Raw genomic sequence first — 26,213 nt, 5'->3', positions numbered from 1 at the left:
TTCCATAAAGGCCAGATTTGTGCAGTGTAAGACTGATTGTTGTCCTATGGACAGACTCTCCCACCTCAGCTGTAGTTCTCTGCAGTTCATCCAGAGTGATCATGGGCCTCTTGGCTGCATCTCTGATCAGTCTTCTCCTTGTCTGAGCTGAAAGTTTAGAGGGACGGCCAGGTCTTGGTAGATTTGCAGTGGTCTGATACTCCTTCCATTTCAAGATGATCGCTTGCACAGTGCTCCTTGGGATGTTTGAAGCTTGGGAAATCTTTTTGTATCCAAATCCGGCTTTAAACTTCTCCACAACAGTATTACGGACCTGCCTGGTGTGTTCCTTGGTCTTCATGATGCTCTCTGCGCTTTCAACAGAACCTTGAGACTATCACAGAGCAGGTGCATTTATACAGAGACTTGATTACACACAGGTGGATTCTATTTATCACCATCAGTCATTTAGGACAACATTGGATCATTCAGAGATCCTCGCTGAACTTCTGGAGTGAGTTTGCTGCACTGAAAGTAAAGGGGCCGAATAATTTTGCACGCCCCACTTTTCATTTTTTTATTAGTTAAAAAAGTTTCAAAAATCCAATAGATTTCGTTCCACTTCACAATTGTGTCCCACTTGTTGGTGATTCTTCACATAAAATAAAAAATTTATATCTTTATGTTTGAAGCCTGAAATGTGGCAAAAGGTTGAAAAGTTCAAGGGGGCCGAATACTTTCGCAAGGCACTGTATAGGAAGCAAAAATATATATCCTAAAGGTTAGCACATTCTCACTGATCTGCTTCTTATACACAACAGTACTAGCTCTCAATTTCACTTAACTACTTTAATATTTTATGCAAAACTATAATTACTTATTAATAGTGTATTTGGGTGTTAATAGAACATTGATTCACCTTACCTAGTAACAGTATTGCATGCAGGTGAACTGAAGACAGAAGCTGCAAAGATATCCAAGGAGTTAAAGATACAAGCCCTCAAAAAGAGGACTGGAGCTCAACTTTATACAGCCTCATCACATCTCATTCTGCCATACTCTTATGGGCGTAATCAGTTAACATTACATAATTAATAGGAGTGAATTTACAGTTCCTTAAGTTTCTAAAATGTTTCAGCATGTTATTATTAAAAAATAAATAAATATGAAATAATGAGAAACACCTTAATCATTTTTATGTATTTAATTATCCTTTTGGTACAGAATTGTTACACAGCTGCAATGGAATATGATAAACTTTATTTCACTATTTCTTAAAGCAGAAAATACAAAGCTGCCAGTTACAGATGTAAAACTACTGGAACTCAGCATCAGTACGGCATCCATTTACTCTAGAAAGTGGGGTTAGTGTGTAATGGCAATACTTGGGCAAATAAGGGCAAAATAATTACTTAGACAAAGAGATTAAATGCCCTACCATGGAAATTATACTGTAATTTTTATTAAATCAGAATATGCATAGTTTGTATAAACTAAAAGCTGGTGACCTTGTGTTTGTAGAGTGCTGAGTTACTTATAAAGAGAACAAAATAAAATAAAATGTAGATTATCAGACAACATTTTTGAAAGTTTAATTAAGAAATGCTTACATCTGATGCATCTAGCAAGATTGTACTGCTCAGAATGTCATAGTCTTTGATAGAAATGCTAAAAGCTTTGTCAAACCTCCCATATTTTGAATCACAAATACTTCCACTAACATGTTTGAAAAGGGAATAACAAAGAAACAAAAGTTCTTACAGGAACCTTCCAGAACCAAAACACAACCGTCTTCTGCTCTGTATTTAATTTGCACAAGGAGCATCATAAGTATACATCAAAAAATATCCTGGTTTGCAAAGACGGACCAATCCATCTCTATCTCCAGAACTGGCTGCAAAAAGTCGATAGCTTTACAAACACAGTAACAGAAGGTTTGTGAGGAAATCGAGGGCACATACTGTAGTTTCATTGTACATTTGCTGAACAAGACAGGTATTGACAACACGCATCCCTCACCAAACAAATGCAATCAGTGCATAAGGAATATCAGCCCGGCTTTATCAGGCTTGATTATTCAGGAAGCTTTGCCAGGCTCCATGCTCATGTTAAATCGCAAGCCGTGTCAACATGCAGACCTCACAAGCAGTTGTCAATCCAATTTACCCTACCTGCTGCACTGAACTAGAAAGTGTTCTCTGATTTCCACCATGGCTTTTAATCTTGTGGATTTTCACCAAGGTTCGGAGCAGCACTTCCAAACATTTTTTATTTAATTAATTTTAAGAAAAATCAAGTCAGTCTCAACTGCCACTGAAATCACAGCAAAAACAGAGATGTAGGGCACTTTGTTTTTTCAAAATGTACATTGTTATCTCATCCAGTGAGCTTTTACAGTATTATAGCAGATGTGCAAAGCAGTCCTATAGCTTTTGGGGCATTATGATCAATGGATTCAAATAAAAGTATTGTTTTTAGATTTTTTTAACACTGAAATGGAAGTTTCTATCTTTCACCTTTTTCTGAAGGGAACAATGCAAGTCAAGAACCCTTCTCAATTGTCGCTAATTAGTGAAATCAAGGAACAGCTAAGACTATTAAATATCCATGTGATTACCATAGCTGTTTCTGTTCCACAACAGTTTAAATTTATATTCTTAGGAATGGCAGAGCACTATTTTACAATCCAGCATCTAAAGGGAAACCGAAATGAAAAGTGGTCTAATGAAAGAATCCCCTCCGTGTGTCAGTCTTATGACCTGCTATAAGAAACCCTTTAGTTGCAGTAACTTATCAGTACAATGTGAAATGCCACAGAACAAACTGCTAGAAAACAAACAAGAAAATAACACAGAAACAGTTTTCTATGTTAATTTATGCTCTTGTCCTTGTTTGAGCGCCAAATGAACTTGACATAGTTCAGTGCTTGTTTTTGGTCAGAATAACAGCTTTTTTCAATTGTCTCCATTTTCTACGAAGTAAATGTGGGAATGGATCAGTACAATAAAACACAACCAAGACGGCTTCTCCTGGAATCCAAAAACCATTTTGCTGTTGCTAGTTTTCTCACAATAACAGTTGTTAATACGCACTTAAACTTTTCTTCGAATGTGTAACTAACTGCCAATTTAAATTACTATAATATTTACAAATTCAAAACAGAAAACGTATCTCAAAAAGTAATTTAAATATATAATTTTTTTAACTCATATCTTAATTATTTTAATGGCATGTAATATAATTTATTCACCAACAACATCTTATGTGCAATACATATTTACTTCTAAGGCTTTACAGAATCCAACGCCTTAGTCTTGAAGTTACCTTTCACAAGCCTAAAGGTATGTTTCGGAATAACAATCTGTTTTTGAATAAAGCAGAATGTTCGCAGAATACACACTCCAATCCAGTATCGGCTAACACAATAACAGACATGACTATAAACACTAAAGAATCTGTCCCCCATCGATAACCCTGGTTGAACCAGATAGACGTGTTCTTAAACCACACCTGACTGCAATAACGTATTCAAATTCAAAAACAAAAGGTGTAAGAAACTAAAACACGGGACAACCGATAAAATACAGAACGTGGAGAACAAACCCAATACGTGTCTTGTAAACCAGCTCTAAAACTGACTTAAAACCTAAAGTGATGATGGGATATCCTGAAAACACTGGGGGCGCTGGTCTCAGTCCACCTCCATTTCCCCTGTACGTGGCTTTGTCGGGTGGGGGTTTTCTCCCTTGGCCTCCGTCTTGACCTCCGGCCCGCTCTGTCCATTCACTGGGCCGTTTTGAGCCTCACCGTTCTTGTCCTTCTCATCTGGTGGGAGTTCCACTTTAGGCTTTGGCTTGTTGATAACAGCACTGCAGATCCTATCCAGATCCTGAACAAGTGAAAGAAGCATAAGGTACATTCTACGCCAGCGCCTATATCACACACTACACCCCACTGAAGCCCAGCAGGGGTGAGCCTGGCCAGTACCTGGATGGGAGACCTCCTGGGGAAAAACTAAGGTTGCTGCTGGAAGAGGTCTTAGTGGGGCCAGTTATTATTAATAATAATAATAACCTACAATGGAATACAAATTAACAATACAGAAGAAGGACTGTGAGGAACAAAAATATTGTATAAACTGCCCATCATCAATTTATCATAGCAAGTTCCCCGGAATTCGTCAAGAAACAACTCATTGATTTCCCCACAATAGTAACCTACCAATATTCGGATAAGCAAGGCTACAAACCAATCCTTTCTTATGTTCTTGTGTTCTGAGCCTTGGCTTTATACTTCAAAATAAAGATAAACAGGTGTTGTAGATGTACTTCGGGGTTGTCTGTCAGTGAGCTTACCTGGGTTTTTGCAATGATTTCTGTCACTTTCACCGCAGGGTCCTGGGCTATAGTGAGCTTACTCTGCGCGTTCATCTTGCTGTTCATCCAGTTCATCGTCTCATTGACACACTGCTCCACCTTTGCAATCTCTGCTGCTTCCAGGTGATCATATCTCTCATCCTGGGGACAGGGGGTAGAAGGGCAGAACTTCTGTTAGAAAAATATAGCATATGATAGCTTGGCATACTTGTGTGGAGGAAGAGGAATGTAAAAAAGGGAGAATAAAAAGAAGAACAAAACTGGATTTTCTTCTCTCTCGGTTAAAATTAGCGTGAGAACCTGCAAAAATACACATTTCCCAAAAAAGTAGCCAGAATTTCACACTCTTAATTAAACATGACACCTACTCCTCAGCAGATTTTTATGATTCTTGGGATTGAAAACTACAAATTTGAAATTACGGTTTGATTGAGTGAGCTATACAAAATACTCAAATTCACTGTGATCAACATGGACTTCTCATAAATGAATTTACAATTGTTTTAACTATACGAAAACAAACCATATCTGTACCTGACTTGTTCACTTTGAGAAAGCAGTACTGTGAATATAGGTAGTCAGTAGGTATATTTCAAAATCTAAAACTGTGTGTCTATCTAAATCATACTGAAATCTGAAATTGCTTATTTCCAACAGAAAGCACAGTAAGTGTATTTTCTTACAGGAAATTGGACACAAGTCCTACGTGTTCCATTTTGTCACTGACAGTTTCTACGTCAGAGTGTAACAATTTCATCTACTGTACAAAATTTCAAAACAAGTTAAAAGCAGATTGTGGCCACACAAACACAAATAATTAGCATTTGATTAGGTCTCCTCACTGATTCTGATAAGCAAAGGAGAAATGAATCTGGGTATTTATCAGGAAATCAGTCATTCCGTATTATGCTCACTGAAAGCATACTGACCTCTTTCCTGTGAAACAATCAATGACATTAACAAGCTTTTTCCAACAATTTCCTTTCCATTGATGTTTTTAGGGGTTATTCTGCTCTTTATTTATTAAAGGGCATTACATAGCCAACAACAAATGAGTAATGGAAAAGAAGTTAACAGCATTTGTTGTCTTTTAATGATTCCCGGTATATTTACACTGTTGTCTTAGGTAGTTAAATTGAAAAACGTGGCCTGATCTCACACAGTCAGAGCTTTTGAGTTCAGTTCTTTATTCTAAGCTATCAAATTGTGGTGTAACTCTCTGAAACAGAACTGACTGAGGCAGAATCACTTCTGAGATAAAACTGTAGTACCTTTTGTTTATAGGCCTCCACTGCTTTCATGAAGAGCTGAATTTTCTTGCCCAGTTCATCAAATGCCTTCGGCCTCTCCTCATGCTCCCTGTGCCGGTCCTGAATGGGTTGACCAAATCTCTGTGGAAAAGAAAGTGAGGACCTCCCATGAGCAGTTCACTTCCATTTCCACCATGAAATTATTAGGACCCTAGGAAGGATCAAATTTGAAGAGTGCATCTCAAACAGGTTAATACTTTGAGGTGGTCATCTGTGAAACACACATTCCTGCTTGGCGTGAATGACTGTGCACAACAATCCTTTGATAGTGGTAGTGATAGTGATTTCATATTTTTTTAAATATTCAATACTGGACATCTGGCTATAAACTAAACTGGCCACAAGGAGAATTGGTTTTGTGAAAGCTGCCATTTTACAGTTTTAAGGAAAAATAGGTTATGGAATAAGAGAAGTCTATTTGACTCCTCTTATTCCATTTGCTGCCATCTTGATCCAGAACCAGACTGAAGAATTCTTGCCTTCAGTTCAGCCAGTTTGTCTACGTAGACTTGCTTGGGCTGGTCCTCCCCCTCCTCGTACAGCCAGTTCTCTGTGTCCTCCAGCATCAGGGTCAGTCTGCTGCTGTCCTGCAGGGTCAACACGACATTGTCTTAGAAGGGATGCATCTCATCGTACATTAAGATGTCGACCATGTATTTTCTAACCGCTTCTTCCAATTCAGGGTTGCAGGGGAGCCAGAGACTGTCCAGGCAAGCACAAGGCAGGATACACCCAGGAAGGAAGCCAGTCCATGGCAGGCTGGGCACACACAGACGTGTACTCACACCAGGGTCAGTTTTTGCAGAAGCCAATCAACCTACCAGTATGTCTTTGGACTTCTGAAGAAAATCGAGCATCTGGAGGAAACCCACACAAACACAGAGGGAACACACAAACTCCACACCAGATAGCATCCCAGGTCCAGAACTGAACCCCAGGCCCAATTGCTGGGAGGCGGCAATGCTAACAATTGAGCCAATATGCAGCCACAAGATCTCATCATGGCATTATCACATGCAATATATTGGAGTATATCAATTTTTTTTACTATGTCTTTGAAATAATAGCTAAATTTATTGCTTTGTATAGTCTGAATAATGTCCTGCACTGTTTTTTACCTAGAAAAAATGTGGAACAAAGAAACTCTCCATTTTCCAATATAATTCTTTTTAATGCTCTAATTAACATTATTATTATTTAGAGACATTCTGCCTCCTGATCAGCAGTCACTCCTGGATAAGACAATCTGGAGATGAAGAACTTTTCCTAGTTACAAAATCCACAGATAATCATCAGAGGTTCCTGCCAATAAAAACAATACTGCTTAAACACGTACTGCTGACTCAAACCTCAAACTAATTCAGTTTCAGGGCCATTTCTTAGACTGACTGGCAGGTTGTTGGCCTACAGCAGTAAGTGCTCTCTTACATCTTCACTGATGAATTTTTCATAGATGCTGCACAGCTTGTCCCGGAGGTCGTAGACGTACTCTTCCACAGCGTTCTTGGCATCGTTCCGCTCCTTCTCCAGCTTGTCCTGCATTATCATCTTTCCCTAAGAAGGGCAGAGATGAGCAGTCAAGAAACTGCCCCTACACGCTACTGTCATAAAGCAACAACAAAACCAGTTGTGTTTTTTTCTGATTGATACTACTTTATTAAAACACTTAAAAGTGCCCTGGACATCTATTTTTAACTCTGATGAAACAGGCACAAAAAACACAAAGAGCTATAGACTGGATAATTTGCCTTGCTTAAAACAAATCTGAAATTTCAAAGGGTAATAGTAATAGCACTGTAGAAAGCAAGGTCATTTTGTCACATGTAATTAAATTATGTCCAGAAAATACACATCTCTAAGTATCTGTGAAAATAAAATCAAACAATCTCAAGGCCTCTGAAGGTTTCTGGTGTCCCTAAGGGAATAAAGGATGTAACAGGAAACATTCAGTAATAAAATGCATCATTCTGGTTAAAGTCAGAAGTGAAGGTTAAGGTTAAACTACCATCGGTAACTGCCTGTGTGGATATGACATTCATGGCAAGGAAGAAGAGGAGAAGCCTCTTCTGAGGGTGAACCACAGAAAAAGAAAACTCTGTCTTGCTAATTTACATCGGGATGATGGTGCAGACAGAGTAGTTTGGGGTTGTGTTGTCTCTATGGGACGCGGAGCCCTCAAACTTATTGAAAATGTGTGGTTCAAACTCAGGAAGGCAGTTTGCAAACAGAAACCAGAGGGTCTTCCTGGAGAAACAAAAACAAATCACCCCGTCAGAAGTATTAGAAACCCACAGGGCATCAAAGGAGGTGTCTTTTCAGTGTAATCCATACCTGAAGGCGGATTTGCAAAATACTTTCTTAAGGGGTGTGAATTTTTATTATTACTAAGATATATTATTTTTTCAGGGGCAATGCTATTAAGATTACCATATAACAATTTTAGATTTTTTTAAACTGCACACAAGTTCCAATCTGTACAACCTTCTGTTCTGTGATGTTCTGTTCTGAATATGTTTTCTGTGATGTTTTCCTGTTTCATTAAAGCATCTTTATAATAGCTGCTCTGCTACTGAAAGCTCTTTGCATCAGGAAAATCACCTTCTTCTACCAAGTAAATTTGAGATGGTTTCATTTTACAAGGGACATGATTATATTCTACTATGCATTTAACCTAAGGAAACCACCCTGCCGCCCTCTTTATTGTGTTCCTAAAGGTGGTCAGGTGCAGCTATGCCGAATAAGCTAGTGTGTATGCTTGGAGAGAAAGTAATTAAAGCGGGTCCATAGCTCATAACGAGGTCGCCCTGCAACGGCTGACTGCAGACTTCAAACCACAAGGAGCAGCAGGTACTCAGGGGGAAGAGCATCGCTTCTGACACCCTGTTCTAACATTTCAGAGGCCAGAGAGCAGATGGCTGCGAACTCCCAGACTGAGTCACCACTCAGGCCTGTGATGTCTGCAGAACCTCCAGCAGTTCCCAGCTCGCTTCTCGCCCTGCATGCTCCGGCACACACAGCTGCTAATTAAACCAGCTTACCTCATTCTCCACAAAGCTGTTCAGCACGTCCCTGCCCAGCTGTCTGATGGTGTTGGCCACAATGGGGAGATCGATGCTCTTGACCTTCACCTTGGGTGCGCAGGCCCCGGAGTTCGGCTCCTGTTTTTCCGCAGCGCCACCCTCCTTTCAACCACAACATTAATGTAGAAATCAGGCGCAGGAACCACAGGAACAACAAGCTTGCTTTCTGTTCAACAGAGCAGAATGCTGCACTACAGCTTTCACACAACAGTTGCATGATATACTGTAGCATGATAAGAAAGAAATGTTCTTCCTTGCCTCTAGCACAGGGATTCTCAACTTTTGTTGGTGGATAAACCCTTCTCTAAAGAAATAACTTTTATTCAGGGCCCACGATTCAAAATACAAAGCATTTCTCACATCAAGCAGAAGCTGGAACAGTCAGACAGGTTCCAACGTGTGAGACAGGTTCACAGATCACTAGAATGGAGGTTGAAATCTGTCAGTTTGTTTCTGTTTCTGCAAAGCTAGTCTCTGAGGAAACCCAAATGTTCTCATACTATAGAATGGTATCCATTTGAGAGGGGAGCAAAGGGAAAGGCATTTCTACAGGTAGAAGTGATCCCAATACTTATCAAGTGATCAGGGGACCCACTTCCTAGGGGCTCAGGCTACAGACTCTTCATTCCTCAACACTCAACCCGGTCTCCTAACAAAATCTTTACTCGATATCATAGTGGATGTAAAAGTTATGTGATGCAACACTGGTGAATGTGCCTGGGCAGTGTAGATTCCTCACCTTGTTGTCAGTGCTCGAAGCTCCAGCCTCCTCACCTGGCTGGTTGGTTGAGTCTGCCTGCTCTCTGGGCTGTGCATCTTCATGGTCCACCTGCATTTTACTCTGAAAGACACAGGGAATGTCATTGACTCACAGACGTATATATCCTAAAGTTTCCTATTTCTACTGCACAAATAAAGATATATAATAGGCAAAACCTCTATTCTATTATTCCAATGAACTACACTGATGCACAAAAGAAACGTAACAGTTCTAGGGCCTGTATCAAATATTTTAAACACATTACAGCAAAATCACAAAGTATGAAGAAAATCCAAAATGAAAGAATTCTGAAATGTGACCCACTGTCACAGATAAAACAATAGAAACTGTTATGACCTGACAGTGCATTAAATCAGTCATAGCAATATTGATGCACAGGCCTGATCAGCCTCTGGACAGAGTGCTGTGAGATATCCCACCACTCTTCCTGTTCAGCTGCAGCCTGCACAAAACCAGCAGACAATGTGTAGTCATGGTTATCTCCCATTAAAGGAACTGCCAGGCTGGTCCCACAGTTGTTCTGCTGGACACGGGATAAAAAAACTGGCCACAGCAAGACTTCAACACAGTTCTCTTCAAATCATACCATTGTAATCCTAGCAATGTGCATCTTGCATTTTTGTACTGGAATAATCAGCACTTCTTCTGCTCGTTATAATGGGAGATTCCTACACAGTCTCTCAGTTTTTTAACATGTTACCCTTGAATGGCCCCTGAGCATGCATACAGTCTGTTTTTATGTAGAAGGTGAGCTGATGCATGGGTTAGGTTCTCTTAGCCATCGCAGTCTGAACGCATGACACAGATGAATCAAATGGACATCCTGGGCCATTGGTTGACTAGCTGCCTTGCATAACACGGCATGTTCCTCAACAGAACTGCTTTTGTGGTTTACTGAAGAAGTCTCCTGAAGCAGAACATCTCATTCTTCTAATAACAGACAGGCCACCTTCTATTAGGCCAATACCAACCAGGAGGATGGGTGGTAGGGTGTAGTCTTATCTTTTCTTGTTCTTACACTGATTAGAGTCAAGTCCTTTATACTGGGTATTTATGCAAAATCTTAAAATAATTTTGGAAATAAAACCCATCTGAAACATCAAACACTGAACACCAGGCAGATTTAAGAAACCAAGCAACTTGAGCTCAGTCTACGTTATCCCAAGAAACCATGCTGTTAAAAAGAAAAATCAATCTGCTCATTCTTTAAAATTTAAATAACTGATTTAAGACTGTTGCGTTTGTATTGCGCATCAGTATGAATAATAATAACACCATTAATTATCAAATTTATCACCCAACACTTCATGAGTCTACAAGATAATAGCTTCAGCTTATCTATGTAACTTCCTTTTACTACAGGGAAGGCAAGAAAGATCTTAAATGGCAAAGAATGGTGAAATTATAATCAACATCTTTTATCACAGTGAAGCTCTTTAAGCAGGAAATGAAAAACAGATTCTGCCCATCTAAAGAATCTATAACTACGAACACAGAACAATAATGCAGTGAACAGTGGGAATGCCAGAGGATAAGCAAAATATTACAGAAATAGTCAGGTGGGGATGCCGTCATGGAACTAGTGTAGAATTTACAAAGGATAAACAACAATGATGTGGAGATGTATTTTTCTTAACAATTCCACTTTTCCCAAGTCATCTATCCTAAAGTACCACACTCCCTAGAATAAAGTGAGACACATCTCCTTGACCACACAAATCTTGAGTTTGGTTGAGGGATACAAAGCCTGCTAATGCCTTTTTCTCACTGGGAATTCCGAGAATTCCAGCATTGGGCCGCCTGGTGGGTAACCAGCGACATTTTCTTTTTCATACGAGAAGGATTTAAGTGAAAAGAAGGCATTATGCGGTAATGAACACATTCATCACAAACCTCCTCCTCATAGTTATAGCTGTCATCTTCAATGAGAAGAGAGGGATGCTGCTTCAGAACAAGAAATAAAGAAACAGAGAGGTCTTGAGTGAAAAAAATAACCCAGATACCATCTACAGTACCTATGTACCAAGCTGGAACAATAACACATTCAAAAGGAAAACCCGATTACAGCCAGTTTTTTTTAGGTTTGTACATTAGAAAAAAAAATGTCAAGGATCTGCACAACAAGGAAGATGTTAACTTTAGTTATAAAAACAAAATTTAACAGAAGCCTTCTCTGCGATTCTATTGACAAAGATGCAAACAGGCACGTTGTTCAGTGCTCTAATGGGAATATTCACTGTTAATCACATCATATTGCTAAATTATTGCAATAAACTATGGAATCATTATGGAAAATCAGTCCATTTAAACTTGTGTCCTGGATGTACTGTAATAAAAAAGTAGTCTGTCAACACTTAAGGAAAAGATCAGTTTCCAAGCACTAACTTTATTTGGTGTTTCCCATTGAATAATCCATATTCTTAATGGGAATGTAGGTATGCTAATTTTACGTGGAGTGAAATTTGCTGGAATTTTGAGAAAGCTCAGTACCTGGCATACAAACGGCTGACAGATTCTGCAAATAACAGTAATTCAGACAAGACAAAAGAAATATAAACCAGACACAAAGCAGAAAGGCAGTTATTTTAAACTAGGTCCCAGTGTGTCACAATAGTTCAGAGAGAACAAGGATATACCACACATTACTGTGTTAAGATATGAGCAAATTAAAAAATAAAATGTGCTGTGAGAGGACAGTAAAATTGGACAAAATGATGGATCTCATCTGAAATATATTCCCCAGGAAACTGTGGATAATAACTTGCTGCCCTCAGTCACCTGACTAATCGGAAGAACCCTATTGTTCGGGTGACAGTTAAAAACCAGGAAGCAGATGCCTCTAGTTGTTAGTCTGTATTCCATGTCTAGTCGAACCTATCAGGTCCTCTGTTATTTGATGCACTACAAGGAAGATGAAGGAAGCAAATGGCTGACTGTTATGCGCATGTGAATATGTGACACATTTGATAGACATTTTGGTGCTAGTAAGCCACTTAGCTGCCCAACTGTGTTTTTAGAGAGCACTGATAAAAAAATAAATGTAGAGCTCAAAGTGGAGCTAGAATTTTGTTTGTGTTTTATTGCACTGTTTTTCTGTAGCTTACAGCTATGTTTGTCTCCTGCTTGGGACCCATTTATTATAAGACATCTGCTACAGTACTGTGGCCCCGGAGTAGTCACAGCATGAAACACACTGGGACTTGTGTCAAATCATGTATCCAGGATGAAAAAAGATTCTGTCATTAATACTGTATTGCTGTTATTCAACTGAGAATGAGTTACACCTTCTGTCTTTATTTATGGCCATTAAAGACTTTCATTTTCAAATACTTTTGTATCCATTAAAGATAAGGTAATTTTAGTAGATTTAAAAAGACTAAGATAAATACAGGCACAAACTTAGAGGCAAGAAGTACTGAATTAGCCATAAAATCCTACACGAAAAAGCTATCCAGAAGAATTTGAGCCTAGCCATTGACTGACTACGCTTAACCTTGTGGAGTACATTTAGTTGAAGGGGTCAAAGAATGACATTTCAAACTGCAGAATGGTGTACACTGTCATGACAAGATAATTGAGTTCTGTTAATGTGATCTTTCCAGATACCACTGTCTGTAACTGATACATGACTTGAGTGCTGGCACACTGCTCTTGCCTCAGAGATGTAGCTGTCAAAATGACTTCAATATAGAAGACAAAAGAAGAACGGGGAAAATATGGCCCATGAGTGAAAAAGCAGGCAAAACAGGACATCAAAACCACCACAGAGAGGGACATGGTATGAAATTGACTGGAAACAAGAAAGGAAACAAAAAAAGGAAAAGGAAAGGTTTCAACCTGAAGGCTTCCTGCTGGTGGTCTAATCTGTGAGAACTATTGGTTGACTAGAGAAGATGAAAACTTTTTTCCCCAGAATAAATGGATGATATATTTTGAGATATATATAAAAAATCTTCCAACTCCCTTACCTTCTCCTCCTGTTTGCCCTCATTCTGGACAGTGGGTTCGGTGTCCATGGGAACGTCGTCGGCTTCGCCCTTCTGCTTCTCAATCAGAGACGCGCTCGACACACTGAAGATCCCGTGAATGTTGACACGAACTTTGACCTTCACTTTGGAGTTGTCCCCATCCGGCTGGGGAATGACATTCTGCACAGTGAACCATCCTGGAAGAGAGAGGAGTGTATAAGTTTCTTTCAAAATATTCTCTTCATTCTCTTCAAATAAATTCACTAACAATACTAGTTAAATGTCTAAGAATTTGCCTTTTTTCGGGGGAATTTAAGGGATCAACGGAATCCATCTAAACTCCAAGTCAGCCATGTTCAGTTAGGAAATTAACATCAAGAGAATAAGCATCACAATAAATTTTACTCTTCAATACGGAAAAATACTGAAAATATAGAAATATGGGAGCTGCAATGACCAAATCTCTACACTGACTAACAGGAACATCTGGTTTCAGAGCGGTTTCTTATTCACCTACTGTATTTATAGATCAGTTACTGTATATCTACTTGCAGAAGATACTAAGAAGGCAGTACTATCAAAGCCTTAATCCATGTTAATTTTCAACAGTGCTTAGGGCTCCCAGCTGCATCTTATCCTGTGCCAACATCACTCCACACAGCACTTGGTGCTATGAGGATGAACGCTTTTAATAAACGTGTGATCAACAACGTTAACACCATTCTGTTTAGCAACACAACCTTTCCAAGCCTGCATTCGCCCTCTGCATTCCCATCTAGGTTAACAGTTCAGGTCCCACAACACATAGGGGAATATAATTGTGTCATTTAAAATGAATTTGACAAGTTTTCCATTGCCGTTTATTGTTTTGTAACAAGGTGGGAGTGGGAGGAGCCACGGCGAACACCGTGGTGAACACCAGTAAGAGTCGACATCCGGTATGAGGGGGCAGAGGCACCTGTGTGAGGTAAGCGAAAACTGGAAAGAAAAACACAAAACGGGAAAAACCAAAAGGAAAAAAGAAAAATGCATCGCTTTGCACAGCGCCATCCAGGCTGGACTGCCCCTATTTAACGGGGTCCCATCTGGGGAAAAGAACCGCTTGGGACAGCGGTATCCAGACTGGACTTACCCTCTCTATTGGAGTCCAGTCTGGAAGAAAAGGAGCGTGTGGCCACAACACAAAATAACTCAATCTGTCTCGGTGGTGATACACTACGGGCCGGGAGAAAAAGAAAAGAAAGAAAACGGAGGAAAAACGCGGCCTTACGCTCTCGTCGCAATCCCCTCCGGGACTGTCGCTGGAAGGTTCTCCCCTTGTGGGGTCTGCTCGTCCCTGTGTCTCTGTGTCGAGGTGCACAATGTGTCTTAAAGCTGTCACAGCTGTCAGCTGGCTGATTAAGGATGAGCCGCAGCTGTGGTTGTGAAGGCAACGCGACACCCTTAATCTAGGGCTCTGCCTCCACACTGAACATGCCCCAGCATTATGCCACAGTTCACATTTAAATATAAAATTAGATGTATCAAAAACACTGTAGATTATAAAGAGGCTCTGCATCTAATCATCCTATCTTTACACATATTAGTCCCTAAAACAAGGGGGTTCCCTTTGTCAGCAGGTGTATTTCACTGAATAAAATGTCTGTATTCTGACTTTCACCTTTGTTTCAAAAAAGTCTAGAAGTACAGGGAAACCAGCTGAGGCCCACTTAAAGTTTCGACATTGTCTGGTTCAGGTTTCACTGTTGATTCTGTCAATGCTTTTTGAGGATTTTGATTCCTTCTTTAAAAATCAAATCCCCTTGTCGTTTTCTCTGTTCAAGACTAGAAAGGTTTTAGAGCCTGTTAGTGTAGGACATTCCTTTGATTCCAGCAATGTGTCTGGTTGATCAGAAATGTATTTTTGGTAACAACATGAGCAGAACTGTACACAATACTGTAAATGTACTTATACTGTATAATATTAATGTATTACAAGTGCTGAATGTATAGATCTTATTCCAAGTTGTCAGTGCCGTGCTCTCACCTATTCTAGTATCTGGATACGGCAGCTCTTGTTGGTTGCTGTAAAAGGCTTCCAAGTCAAAAGGCTCCTTCTTGTGGAAAGTAATGACCTTAGAGAAGGGAGCTGGATGGTTCTTGCTGAACACTTCGCACTCCCTGCATTATAAAAATAACCACATATTTAGTTCAAAATAGGCACGACAAAATCCAAAACTGTGCAGAAAAGTGACTTTGTTCACATTCTACAGACTGTGTGACTCTACTTGAGGAATCACAGTTACAGTCGAATAGAGACATAACTCAGGCTGCATCATACTGCTCAACCTCGGCTCAAGTGCCACTTGGGAGCCCTGTTGAAATAATGCTTGCAGTAATGGATGGATCATGGAATTTACAAACCAACAAACATATTCTTTCTCATGGACATTTTACGAATTCTGTTTAACGGTTTATGTAGAGAAGAAATAGGTACATTTCTGTTAAAAATTAGATATCAGGAAAACATTTTATCATATCACATTTTCCAAAAATGTCATTGACAAATATGGATATTTAATCATTAAAAACACCTAAAACATTTACACAGATGGATGCTGTATAATGCCGGATATCTTCAAGATTATAATTACTTAAAGACTTAAAAGATGTGTATTTTGTCACAATATAATTGCTTAATCTTTTAATCCATGGAAATGTGTTATTATAATATACTGATAATATACTCTGCCAAGTCCTTTCTTAAGACTGATTAAAAAAAAACAACTGCAGCTTGCCATGGGTTTTACACATTTAAATGAAACAAGCTGAAAATGTATACCCCATATATAACTGAAAAAACAGATTTAATCATATAATTGAGCATAAGTGAAAAAACATAAGCAATATAATGGTTTGATTGTAAATTATACACTGTCTGTGCTGAGGGAGAATCAGGAAAGTATAACGGCATCTTTTTCCCCTTTTAATTGGACATTCCCCACAGACTTAATATTAACTCATCCAACCGCCTCCTACATTTCTGTCTTGTGCTGAACTTGGTAAAACTCAGTTTCACAACTATCCTACCGGATTAGAATTTCAAATTCTGGCATAAATGCTAGTTCTCTCTTGACTGATAGGGCAACACCAATCTGCATAGACTGAAACAACACAATTGCAGTGAAGAAATGGGGTTTGTTTTAGAAATATAGGGGACACGTTTTGGAAAAGATGTTCAGAATTCCTTGACTCCGTGCCTTCCCATCAGAGTACTACAAATGTATGTCTTTTTAATACGGCACACCAAAGTGTAGCCAGCATGGTACATGGTTTCACTTCGTGGTACACTTCATTATCGTAGAATCTTAGAAAAAATATTCAACCACTGCATTGTACCAGATGATTTTATAGCTCCTGAACTGCATCAGCCACACATTGTGGCTCATAGAAAACAGCATGAAATAATCAAAGCAAATAATATTTTAGTAGATACTACCAGCAGACTGATTTTAACAGACTTTTGCATGAGACGTCAGTAAAATTTGTGTCTGAGCCGTGAGCTGTATCTGTGTGTGGGCAGCAAACAAACAATTAAGAGTCTAATTTCACCCCGAAAAGTAGGAAGAAAAATCATCATATCGTGTTTTTTCTAAGTTTAAGTTTGGAACTAACCAATGCTTTGTTTATTACTAAAATACAGCTGTGTATTTCTTGAGAGTACAATTTAAGCAAAAAAAGCAATTTGGCAATTCAGCGAAGAAACTGATTTTGCAGCCCAGGTTACAAATTACTGGGTAAATGTATTTCTGTAAAAATGTGTAGAAAGAGAGAAAGTATTAATCTGACAGAAAGGCAACGCACTGTATGGTGTCACTGCTGTTGAGCATTTCCTAAAATGTCATAACATGTACATGAACTCCATAGCTGTGAAGACACTGGACTCATTTCAAGACTGATTCTGTGCCAAGTGCCTTCTTAAAGGCAGATGAATAGGCAGTAAGGTAGATGGCTAATTTAGCATGGAAAGGATGAGTCACAGCTATGAGCAGAGCTCATCAGTGGGTGTGGATTATCAAGTTGGAGGTTGGAAGTATTAATGAGAGTTGGACTGGATTTATGGGGCTAATGAGAAGTCATGTTGCCTATGATGGTATGTTTGTTAGAAATATCATGGCAAGCTGAGATTATGTAAGAAACAACAGTAAGGAGCCCTCTTTCCAGTATATTCATTCATAACATAGTGCTTTTAGGATATCTTTTCATTTCTTATACTTTCAGTGGCTGGGTATTTTTGATTCACAATAATTATAATTTTTATTGCAGCCTGCTTGTATGTTTCCACAAGAACCAACCACATTAGACCTGACAAAAAACCTAAACTGAAAAACTGTAGCCCAGCTATTACCAAACAAATGTGCTAGTCCTATTCATGAATGGCACATTTCTCTCCATAATGATGACAATAATATCTCATAATTAACATCAGTAAGAACACTGACAATGAGTTCACTTCTGACGTTTTGTTAAGTCGTCAGTTATTAACTTTGCGGAAACTTTCAAGCTTTTTCTTCTTTTACTGAAACCAGTTTTCATGTAACATGCTCATTAAAGCCTTTGCTTAGGGAAAAGTTACATTAGAGCAGTGTAATGAAGCACAGACAATCCCAGATTAAATACTGAAGTCTGCAAGACACAACAGAAACTGTAAATGAATGGGAAGTACCTAAATGGACATTATTCACTTTAAAACAGAACATAGTGTGGTCCTTACCCAACCCCCTCATCCGATGAGGATTTCCACCTCAGGGTAATGGGAAACGGCACCACGTCTGTGATGGAGAATTCCCGCACTTTAAATGCCGGAGAGAGGATAGCACACTGCCAATAGAGAGAGAGACAGCAATGACGATGTCACTGAGGGCAGGGAGCTTGTTGCTAGGTTTATGAGTTGTTAAGATAACTTTAATTCTCCTTCAAGGGACAAGTCAGTTACATGTGAGGGAAAAAAATAACTCAGTGCTTAAAAACACAATGAGACCTGGGGAAAAAAAAGAAAAAAGCAAATAAAAATATTTTCTCATTTTCAAATATGTATACTATCATATACTACAATAGTTCTGGCAGGAACACAAAACAGTCTGATGTACTTTATATATCATAGCAGCAGGACATTAAATTCAAACAAGTGTTGGGAATATCCTTGAACCTGCTACAGTATGCCAAAAGAGGCAGCTTCTTGCCCATGGGGAATATGAATACTCTTGAGAGCTATAGGCACTGCTTTCATTGTAATACAATTTTATTTACAATTATTGCTTGCTGTTCCTGAAAAAGTAAATATCATTTATTCAGTGAATTCCTGAATTTACACCAGCTCAAACCTCTTCCCCCTTGCGAATCTCTAGGAGCAAAAGAAAATGGAGCGTAAGATCCTTTAAATAGTAGTAGCACATCTGTACTTCATGGAATTGCGAAAGTCTATTTTTATGCCAATGTAGCTCCAGTGCACTGTTATAAGAGATTCCCTTCTAAACTAAGAATGTAGCACTGGCCAGGAATCCCAACTGGGCTTAGACAACCAAATAAATACTTGACTTATGAATATTTCACATTCTTCATGTTAGTGCATTCTTTGTACTTTTGAGACCAGAATATTTCGAGGTTTTACCAAAAAAAGAGTTTCGTGATTCAACAAGTGCATTTTAAACACTCCAACTTTTTTTTTTACACTGAGGCAGCCATATCTGAAAGAAACAATGTTGTGCTGAAGTTCCTATCTGCACTCTGATCATACTTGATAAATAAGAGGAGTGCTGTCCCAGCTGGGGCCTCTCACCTAACAGTAGACAAGAGATGGCTGATTCAGTATGAGGCCTTGCTCAATACAACAGAACAAGTAAAGGTTTACTCCATGCTGAAAAGAAGAATGTGAAACGCTGTGTCTCTTTTTTTTCAGCACGGAATAAACCTTTACTTGTTATTTTGCATCCTATGCATGCTGACGCAGCTCCCTACTTAAACTTGATCAATACGGCTTTCCTAATCAACAGAGCTGATCACAATTATAAACTAAGAGTGACAAATTTAAGTTTACATGTAAAGGGTAATTGTTTTTTTTATTAAAATAATGCTAATATAATTTTTAAATATAAGCTAAAATAATGTATTTGCGGCCTCTTCAATGAGCTCTTGTGTATGAGCTAGTTCACCCACTTCTGTGTAGCTGTTCTTGACAGCTGAAGCATTTTCCTCAGCGTAGCATGGCACTGAAACGCGTAACCTCCACAAAGACAAGATTCCTGTACGTAACTCCTGAATTACATTATATTTCTGTTCCAAGACAAGAAAACTTCCTAACCTAATATTTTTGCTTTCCTGAACTGATGATTTAACAGACAACAGATGTTCACTTTCTTAGTTGCAACAGCATTTGCAGTAAAGCTCTGAGAAAAAAAAAAGTTTGTGAATATCTCCCTCTATTTTTAAGACTTTCATGTAGATTTTATTACGTTTTAGGTCTAAAATATACAAATATATGGACCAACCTAGGGGGTTCACAGACTTTTACTCAGCCCTGTACAAGAAAGACAAATCTGGCTGTCATCACACTTCTGGGGGGGTCAACTTCCTCATCAGTGTCGACGAAGATGGGCTACTTGTACTGTGTGTGTTTAGTCTATGTGTTACTGTTTATTTCCTAACCTTTATAACACTTACAAAAAGTGGAGAAATCAACAGCTTGATTTATCAAAGAAAACGCACACTCTTGTCATGTTTACAGCTTTCCTTATAAGTCTTAGTCAGACATCTTCTCCATCAAGGACTTTCTTGTACTATAAAAGAGGACATGCCTGTCTGTTCAGAGATGCAAATACAGTCAGTCTAGATAAGTACACTGAGGTCCTGATTAGGGACAGATACTGCATGTTCATTCACCCATCCATCCATTTTCTAATCCGCTTAACCACCACAGGATATTGGGAGAACTGGAGCCTAACCTGGCAAGAAATGAGCGCCAGGCCCTGAACACACTGATGGAATGCCAGTCCAGCGCTGGGCACACACTCGCACACACTCACCTCAGGGCCAATCTTTCAGAAGACATTTAACCCACCAGTATGTTTCTGGACATGTGAGAGGAAATCTGAGCAGCTGGAGGAAACTCATAGTAACATGGGGAGATCCAGTACGAGCAGAAAAAATAAACTCCACCCAGACAGCACTCCAGGAACTGACCCCAGGGCCCCACCACAGTGAGGCAGCAATGCTAACCACTGCACGATTGTGTTACTGTACATTCTCCAAGAAAATTACTCTACCAGATTCAAATGTACACTGCCATGTTACTGTTCACTGTTAATTTATAAATCTCCTCTTCTTTCCCAGTATATTTGTCCCAAGAGAGGAATATTCTAATGGCTGATGAGCACTAGCAAATGGTGAGGACTTCAAGCCTTGCCCGAAGATGATATTAACTCAAGCAGAGCGATTCTCTGTGCTGGCTGTACCTGCAGAGCACACCCTCGTGCCACAGCCTCGTCTGCGTTCAGCGTGGTGCTGATGTCTTTACAGAAGAACTTGGAGATCCTGTCCTTGATGGCTGGGCTCCTGGTCCCTCCTCCCACCACCTCCACCGCGTAGATGTCCTCTCGTGTTAGCTCTGCGGCACAGGATGGACACTGTCTTGTCACATGAGCCAGACATTTTATTTTATTGGTGATTGGACCATTACCTATACACTCAGTGCAGCCTGCAGCAAAATTCACTTCAGGTACAGTAAAAATGTTTGAAAAGCAAAGCCCTGCAATAACAAACACGAAATTAGCTAACTGATTAACTACTGTACATCTAGAACATAAGAACAGTTATGTTTTACAACAGAGACATGGTCATTTAACACCTTCAAGCCATTCGGTAGTTAATAGCCAATTGATCTAAGGATATCTTCCAAACATGTTGTGAAATAAGTCAGGGTATTGGCTTCAAGCGATCTGCACTTTTAAACTTAATTAAATAGACAAGAAGGCAAATGCAATAGCCTTAAGTGATTCTCCGGCACCATGATAAACCAACAGAGAGAAGTCTGCAAGAAAACAGTGTTTCAAATTTTGCACACTGTCCTCTCAGATCTTCACCTCACAAACAAATCTTTTCAATTAAACTACTCTCCTCCTTCCAAAACATTTTGAAGTCTTCTCTTGTTCTATAATTTAATGTGTAAAAGCAATATTCCCTAAGGCTTATGCATAACTTATGTTTAGCCAAAAAGTCTAAGAAAGAAAGATATTCTATAGCTGCTCTATCCACAATCCATCTACTGAGAAATGTGTGGCAGGCATCTGCTCCTGGAAAAAGATTAACTGTTTCTTAAAAAAGAGCCCAAAGTAATGTACAAATCAGGACCACAGAAATATCTGTTCAGTTCTTGCTCTTAGTTAAATTATTAAAGGCATTTGGAGACACGCTCAAATATTACATTGTTTACAGAGATTAAGCAAAACCAGAAAATGTTTAAATATGATTGTTGGGACCTGCTGCTGTAAACCTCACCAGCCTTTAAAGGCACATGCTCGGAAAGTCCGTTCCTTTTTGTTGCAATACATTCTAAAGTCCTGTGGGTCCTCGTTACAAGCCAATTTTATATTTAAAAAAAGGAAAAAAGATTTAAACTTTCACCTAAACTTTAGTCTACTGCCAAAAAAGCTATGGACGGCAGGTTACAGAATGTTACGAGACAAAAGTGGGAAAGAAACAATTCTGCTTATTTACTTAATAAACATGCTTTCTTTGTGCATTCAATTATTAAAGAGGGTAAATACTTTTGAAAAAGATTCACAGAGAAACAGGATTCTAAGGTGAAATGCTCTGGCCGGGTCAACTCTTTTCGACATCATTTCTTGTTCGAAACAAAGTGTAAAGCTGGAACAACAGGACACACAATGCCCCTGGTGTGGAACTTCATGTCAGAGAGCCAACATTAACACGAAAAGTGCTATTGACTGATTCCTAGGTACATGACTTTAAGTATGAATGCAAAATAATACAAAGAAATAAAAAAATCTAATTTTAATTTCAGTATAAATTCCCTCAACTTGAACTACACTTTTGAAAAGACATCCTTACATTTATTTTTGGTCTTTTTTATTGCTTCAGCACAATATCTGGATGAGGAGACCTCTCATAAACCCCTAGTTGCTTTTATTGTACCTTGCATCTTCAATCTTTTTTTTTATTATTTCTTTGAGTTACTTAGAAAACAGTGGGTGTGACAGCACAAAAAGACATCGCTGCTCTAAAACCAGTCCAAAGAATGGTTGCAAAAGATAATTCGTGGCCATAAATTAACAGTTTAAATACACAGGTTAACGGAACTTGTATCTCTTTAACTTGGAACAAAGGAGACTACATGCAGCTTGACAGAAGTATTTTAAAATCAAGAAAGAGACTGACAAAGCCAGAAGGGTATCTCAGGACCAAGAGTGAACCAAGGACCTGAGGACACAGGTGGAGGCTAAAGAGGAGTACATTTAGAACTGAAATCAGTGTTTTTATACAAAGGGAGCTGGGAATCTGGAACTAACTCCTCAGCCGAACTGATTACCTGGAATATACCTAGAACAGGCTGGACGAGGTTCTTTTGCTAGCAACCAAATGAGCAACGTGGGCCAAATGGCCTCTCATTTATAAACTCTGATATATGTTTAAACCCTTGACCTATCTGAGCATGTGGAAGTAAGGAAGTCTGGGTCTATAGATCAGCTTACTAGCTTGCTCCATCGCCACTTTCAGAGGTGCTTCAATTCTGTCCAGGTAGCGAGCACACAGTTCTTCAAAATGAGCCCTAGAAAGAATAAGAGAGAGCCAAATATCATCCATCCATTTTCTAACTGCTTTATCCATTTCGGGGTTGTGGTGGAGTCAGAGCCTGTCCTGCAAGGCAGGGTATACCCTGGACAGCACGCTAGCCCATCACAAGGCACACACAGATACAGTACACACTCTCACCAGGGTCACTTCCTCAGAGGCCAATTAATCTACCACTATGTCTTTGGGTGGTGGAAGGAAACCGGAGTACCCAGGGAAAACCCACATTAACAGAGGGAGAATATGCAGTACGGTACAAACTTCAGACCGATAGCACCACAGGTCTGGAATTGAACCCAGGACCCCAGCATTGTGAGGCAGCAATACTAACCACTGCTCCACTGTGCTGCCCCATTTGTAAATATATATATTATTTTCAAATCAGACGCATTACTCTAAATGAGCAATGATAGCCAAAGTACTCAAGAATGTAAAGATACTGTACATCTAATGTTGGCTTTTCAAGTTCAATAATTCACATTTTTGGTTTCAACATATTCCTGACAATAGAACATCTCAAACAAGAAGAGTATAACAAAATGTGCATCATAATATTAATTAATTAATATTACAATTATTCAAAGATTAATATTTTAATGACCACAATTATTCAATTCTCATATTTCTATGAGTATTCCTATCCTAATTTCACTTCAAAATCAACAATAACAAAATCAACAAAAAATTCTACAGTATTCTACAGCTTGCATTACACCTTGGCAGTGAGTGTTGCAACATTTCTGACATTCTCACAAAGTAGGTAGAGTATCTTTCACAACTTAGAACACTGTAACTCAGTATCAAAAGAAAGTTTTCAAAAAGGGATGAACAGCATCAGTCCTGGGTTAAAAGGGAACTACAACGCTATTTTTATATTTTGAGGTTAGAAAGAATTGCCACTCATCAGTTCATTTTAAACCACAATAAAAGTCAAATGTACACAGTAACATGTAAAGCCTCCAATTTACATCCCTAAAGAGACCACATTTCCAGGTATGCACAGTGCCATATTGCCGCCATTGTCTGTGACTCAGAACAAGGCAACAAAACTTATGGTGATGTGAAGCGACCCAAATACACTGTAAACAAATGGGCTTTCGAATACTTTTCTTTTAATCCAATAGAAATATAGCGGTTATTACGTTTTTAAATACTACTTACTTGGTAACTCTGCATGCAGATCAGGTTAGAACATTTCTGCGGTAAAATGTCTGCCAAACAAGCTGTACTTATTCACTTGTACATCACATTATATCAGTCATTACAAGGACTAGTGAGCAGGAAGGGTCGCGTTATCTCGCAGGTTCATGCAAACCCTCGCTCCTGCCCTTCGCCCGCAACCAGTGGGTTGCAACAATATGGCAACCATACAGTACTTTCACAAAGTTCACGATTTATGCTTAATTCCAATTTTTCTATAATGTCAATCAATTTATTTTGTCACAGAGATTTAATAACTGGTCTGAGAAATTGGGACTACTGTGACCGTTCAGCTGCGAGATAATCTGGGTGTCTCAGTGTTAGTTCTGCTCGAACCCAGTCGAGAAGCACGGCCTGGCTCTTTCAAGCAGCCAGGGCGGCCACGTCAGCCTGCGAGTGCGGCTCCGTACCTGTTCATCTTCCCCGACACGTCGATGTCGTTCATGAAGCACTCGATGTTCATCGGGAGGTCGGAGGAGTTGGCGCTCATCAGTTTCTTTAGTTTCTCGCACTCCTGAGTGAGTCGGATCAGGGCCCTGGGGTTCTCCTTCACATTGATTTTGTACTTGGTCTTAAACTCCTCGCAGAAATAATCCACCAAGACTTCGTCGAAGTTCCTGCCTCCGAGGTAGGAATCAAAGGAGGTGGCGAGGACCTGAGCAGAGGCAGAGAGACGTCAAGGCGGGCAAAGGTGAACTAATTCCTCATGCCCAGGAGCCAGCCTCCCCCGAGGACAGGGCCGCACGTAGCGTGAAGGACAAAAGGTTTGATTTGCATTTGTATGAAGTGGGTACAAGTTTTAAAAAGGGCAATGTGATTTGCAATATCTGAACCCGTTCAAATACATAAAGCAACCTGATAACACATGCTTATATCAACTCCTATGCGGTCTTGCTATTAAAATTCTTGCCGTGGTTGTATATGAATTAGACTAATCTGTCAAATGAACGCCGAGCAACAAAAGTCTCGTATTTCAACATGTAAAGTTTAGTTCACCTTCGCTGCTTTCTAAATCACTCTTCAAACTCAAACTATGATCATCACAATGTAGACTTTCAAAACTGTTTCCCACCTTGAGCTTGCCCTTGTTGAAAGCAGCAATGTTGACCTGGTATGATGAATGCCCAATGTCCACAAAGACGACATTGCGGGGCTTCTCCTCTGGGGTAGGGAGATCCTGCTTGTATATCCCATAAGCCAGAGCAACTGCACAAAAGCGAACAGAAGGACGCGAGAGTTAGGCTTTACAGTACAAGAAAACCAGCACCACAGAAACATCCTTTCAAAGGATGCAGGCATGAGGCTTTGAAAGGGTAAAGCAGGCAATATTTTCTTTTTTTAATAAAGAAACAATTTCATTTTTTAATAAGAGAATACCAGTGGAAGAAGGCTTAAAGTGAGACAAATTCCACAACACTCACAAACTATTTTTTTTTTTGTTCCTTACACTTCAGACCACAATCCGAATCAGACTGAAGAGTACAGGCAGGAGACAGCTTTTCACCAAAGAATGGTGCCGTGCACAGAAACAACAGTGCAGAAAACTGCTTACTAATAGGTTCTTGAGTCAGTATGTTAGCACCTAAGAGATGACAGGATGAAAGAGACCTTGTGCCATGTTTTCCATTCCTGTTGTAAGATAAAATACAGTTTCCCCATTTTAAGTTTTTTGT

The 26,213-nt window shown here is 39.4% G+C and overlaps 1 protein-coding gene across 3 annotated transcripts in view; it reads right to left on the bottom strand.

The window, feature by feature from the left end:
* Positions 1-1,168: 1,168 nt before the first annotated feature.
* The window catches only part of hspa4l (heat shock protein 4 like), a 49,030-nt gene continuing 23,985 nt past the window's right edge, over positions 1,169-26,213 (bottom strand). Inside the window, exons 6-20 of one of the 3 annotated variants that reach the window (XM_015344968.2) lie at positions 25,613-25,746; positions 24,951-25,195; positions 23,241-23,317; positions 20,985-21,136; positions 18,248-18,354; positions 15,521-15,654; positions 13,495-13,691; positions 11,420-11,470; positions 9,485-9,586; positions 8,704-8,847; positions 7,094-7,219; positions 6,145-6,252; positions 5,627-5,746; positions 4,335-4,496; positions 1,169-3,868 (exon numbers count right to left, since the gene is read on the bottom strand). In XM_015344968.2, coding sequence (XP_015200454.2) covers positions 3,671-3,868; positions 4,335-4,496; positions 5,627-5,746; positions 6,145-6,252; positions 7,094-7,219; positions 8,704-8,847; positions 9,485-9,586; positions 11,420-11,470; positions 13,495-13,691; positions 15,521-15,654; positions 18,248-18,354; positions 20,985-21,136; positions 23,241-23,317; positions 24,951-25,195; positions 25,613-25,746 — 2,057 coding nt within the window. In that variant the 3' untranslated portion in view covers positions 1,169-3,670. The remainder of the gene's footprint in view (positions 3,869-4,334; positions 4,497-5,626; positions 5,747-6,144; positions 6,253-7,093; positions 7,220-8,703; positions 8,848-9,484; positions 9,587-11,419; positions 11,471-13,494; positions 13,692-15,520; positions 15,655-18,247; positions 18,355-20,984; positions 21,137-23,240; positions 23,318-24,950; positions 25,196-25,612; positions 25,747-26,213) is intronic. The other 2 variants (XM_015344969.2, XM_006629629.3) reach the window with 2 other exon arrangements.

The sequence above is a fragment of the Lepisosteus oculatus genome, chromosome 1 (genome assembly GCF_040954835.1).
Source record: "Lepisosteus oculatus isolate fLepOcu1 chromosome 1, fLepOcu1.hap2, whole genome shotgun sequence".
Taxonomy (NCBI): domain Eukaryota; kingdom Metazoa; phylum Chordata; class Actinopteri; order Semionotiformes; family Lepisosteidae; genus Lepisosteus; species Lepisosteus oculatus.
Note: the sequence above shows the minus strand (reverse complement) of the source record. Positions and strands in the feature narration are given on the sequence as shown.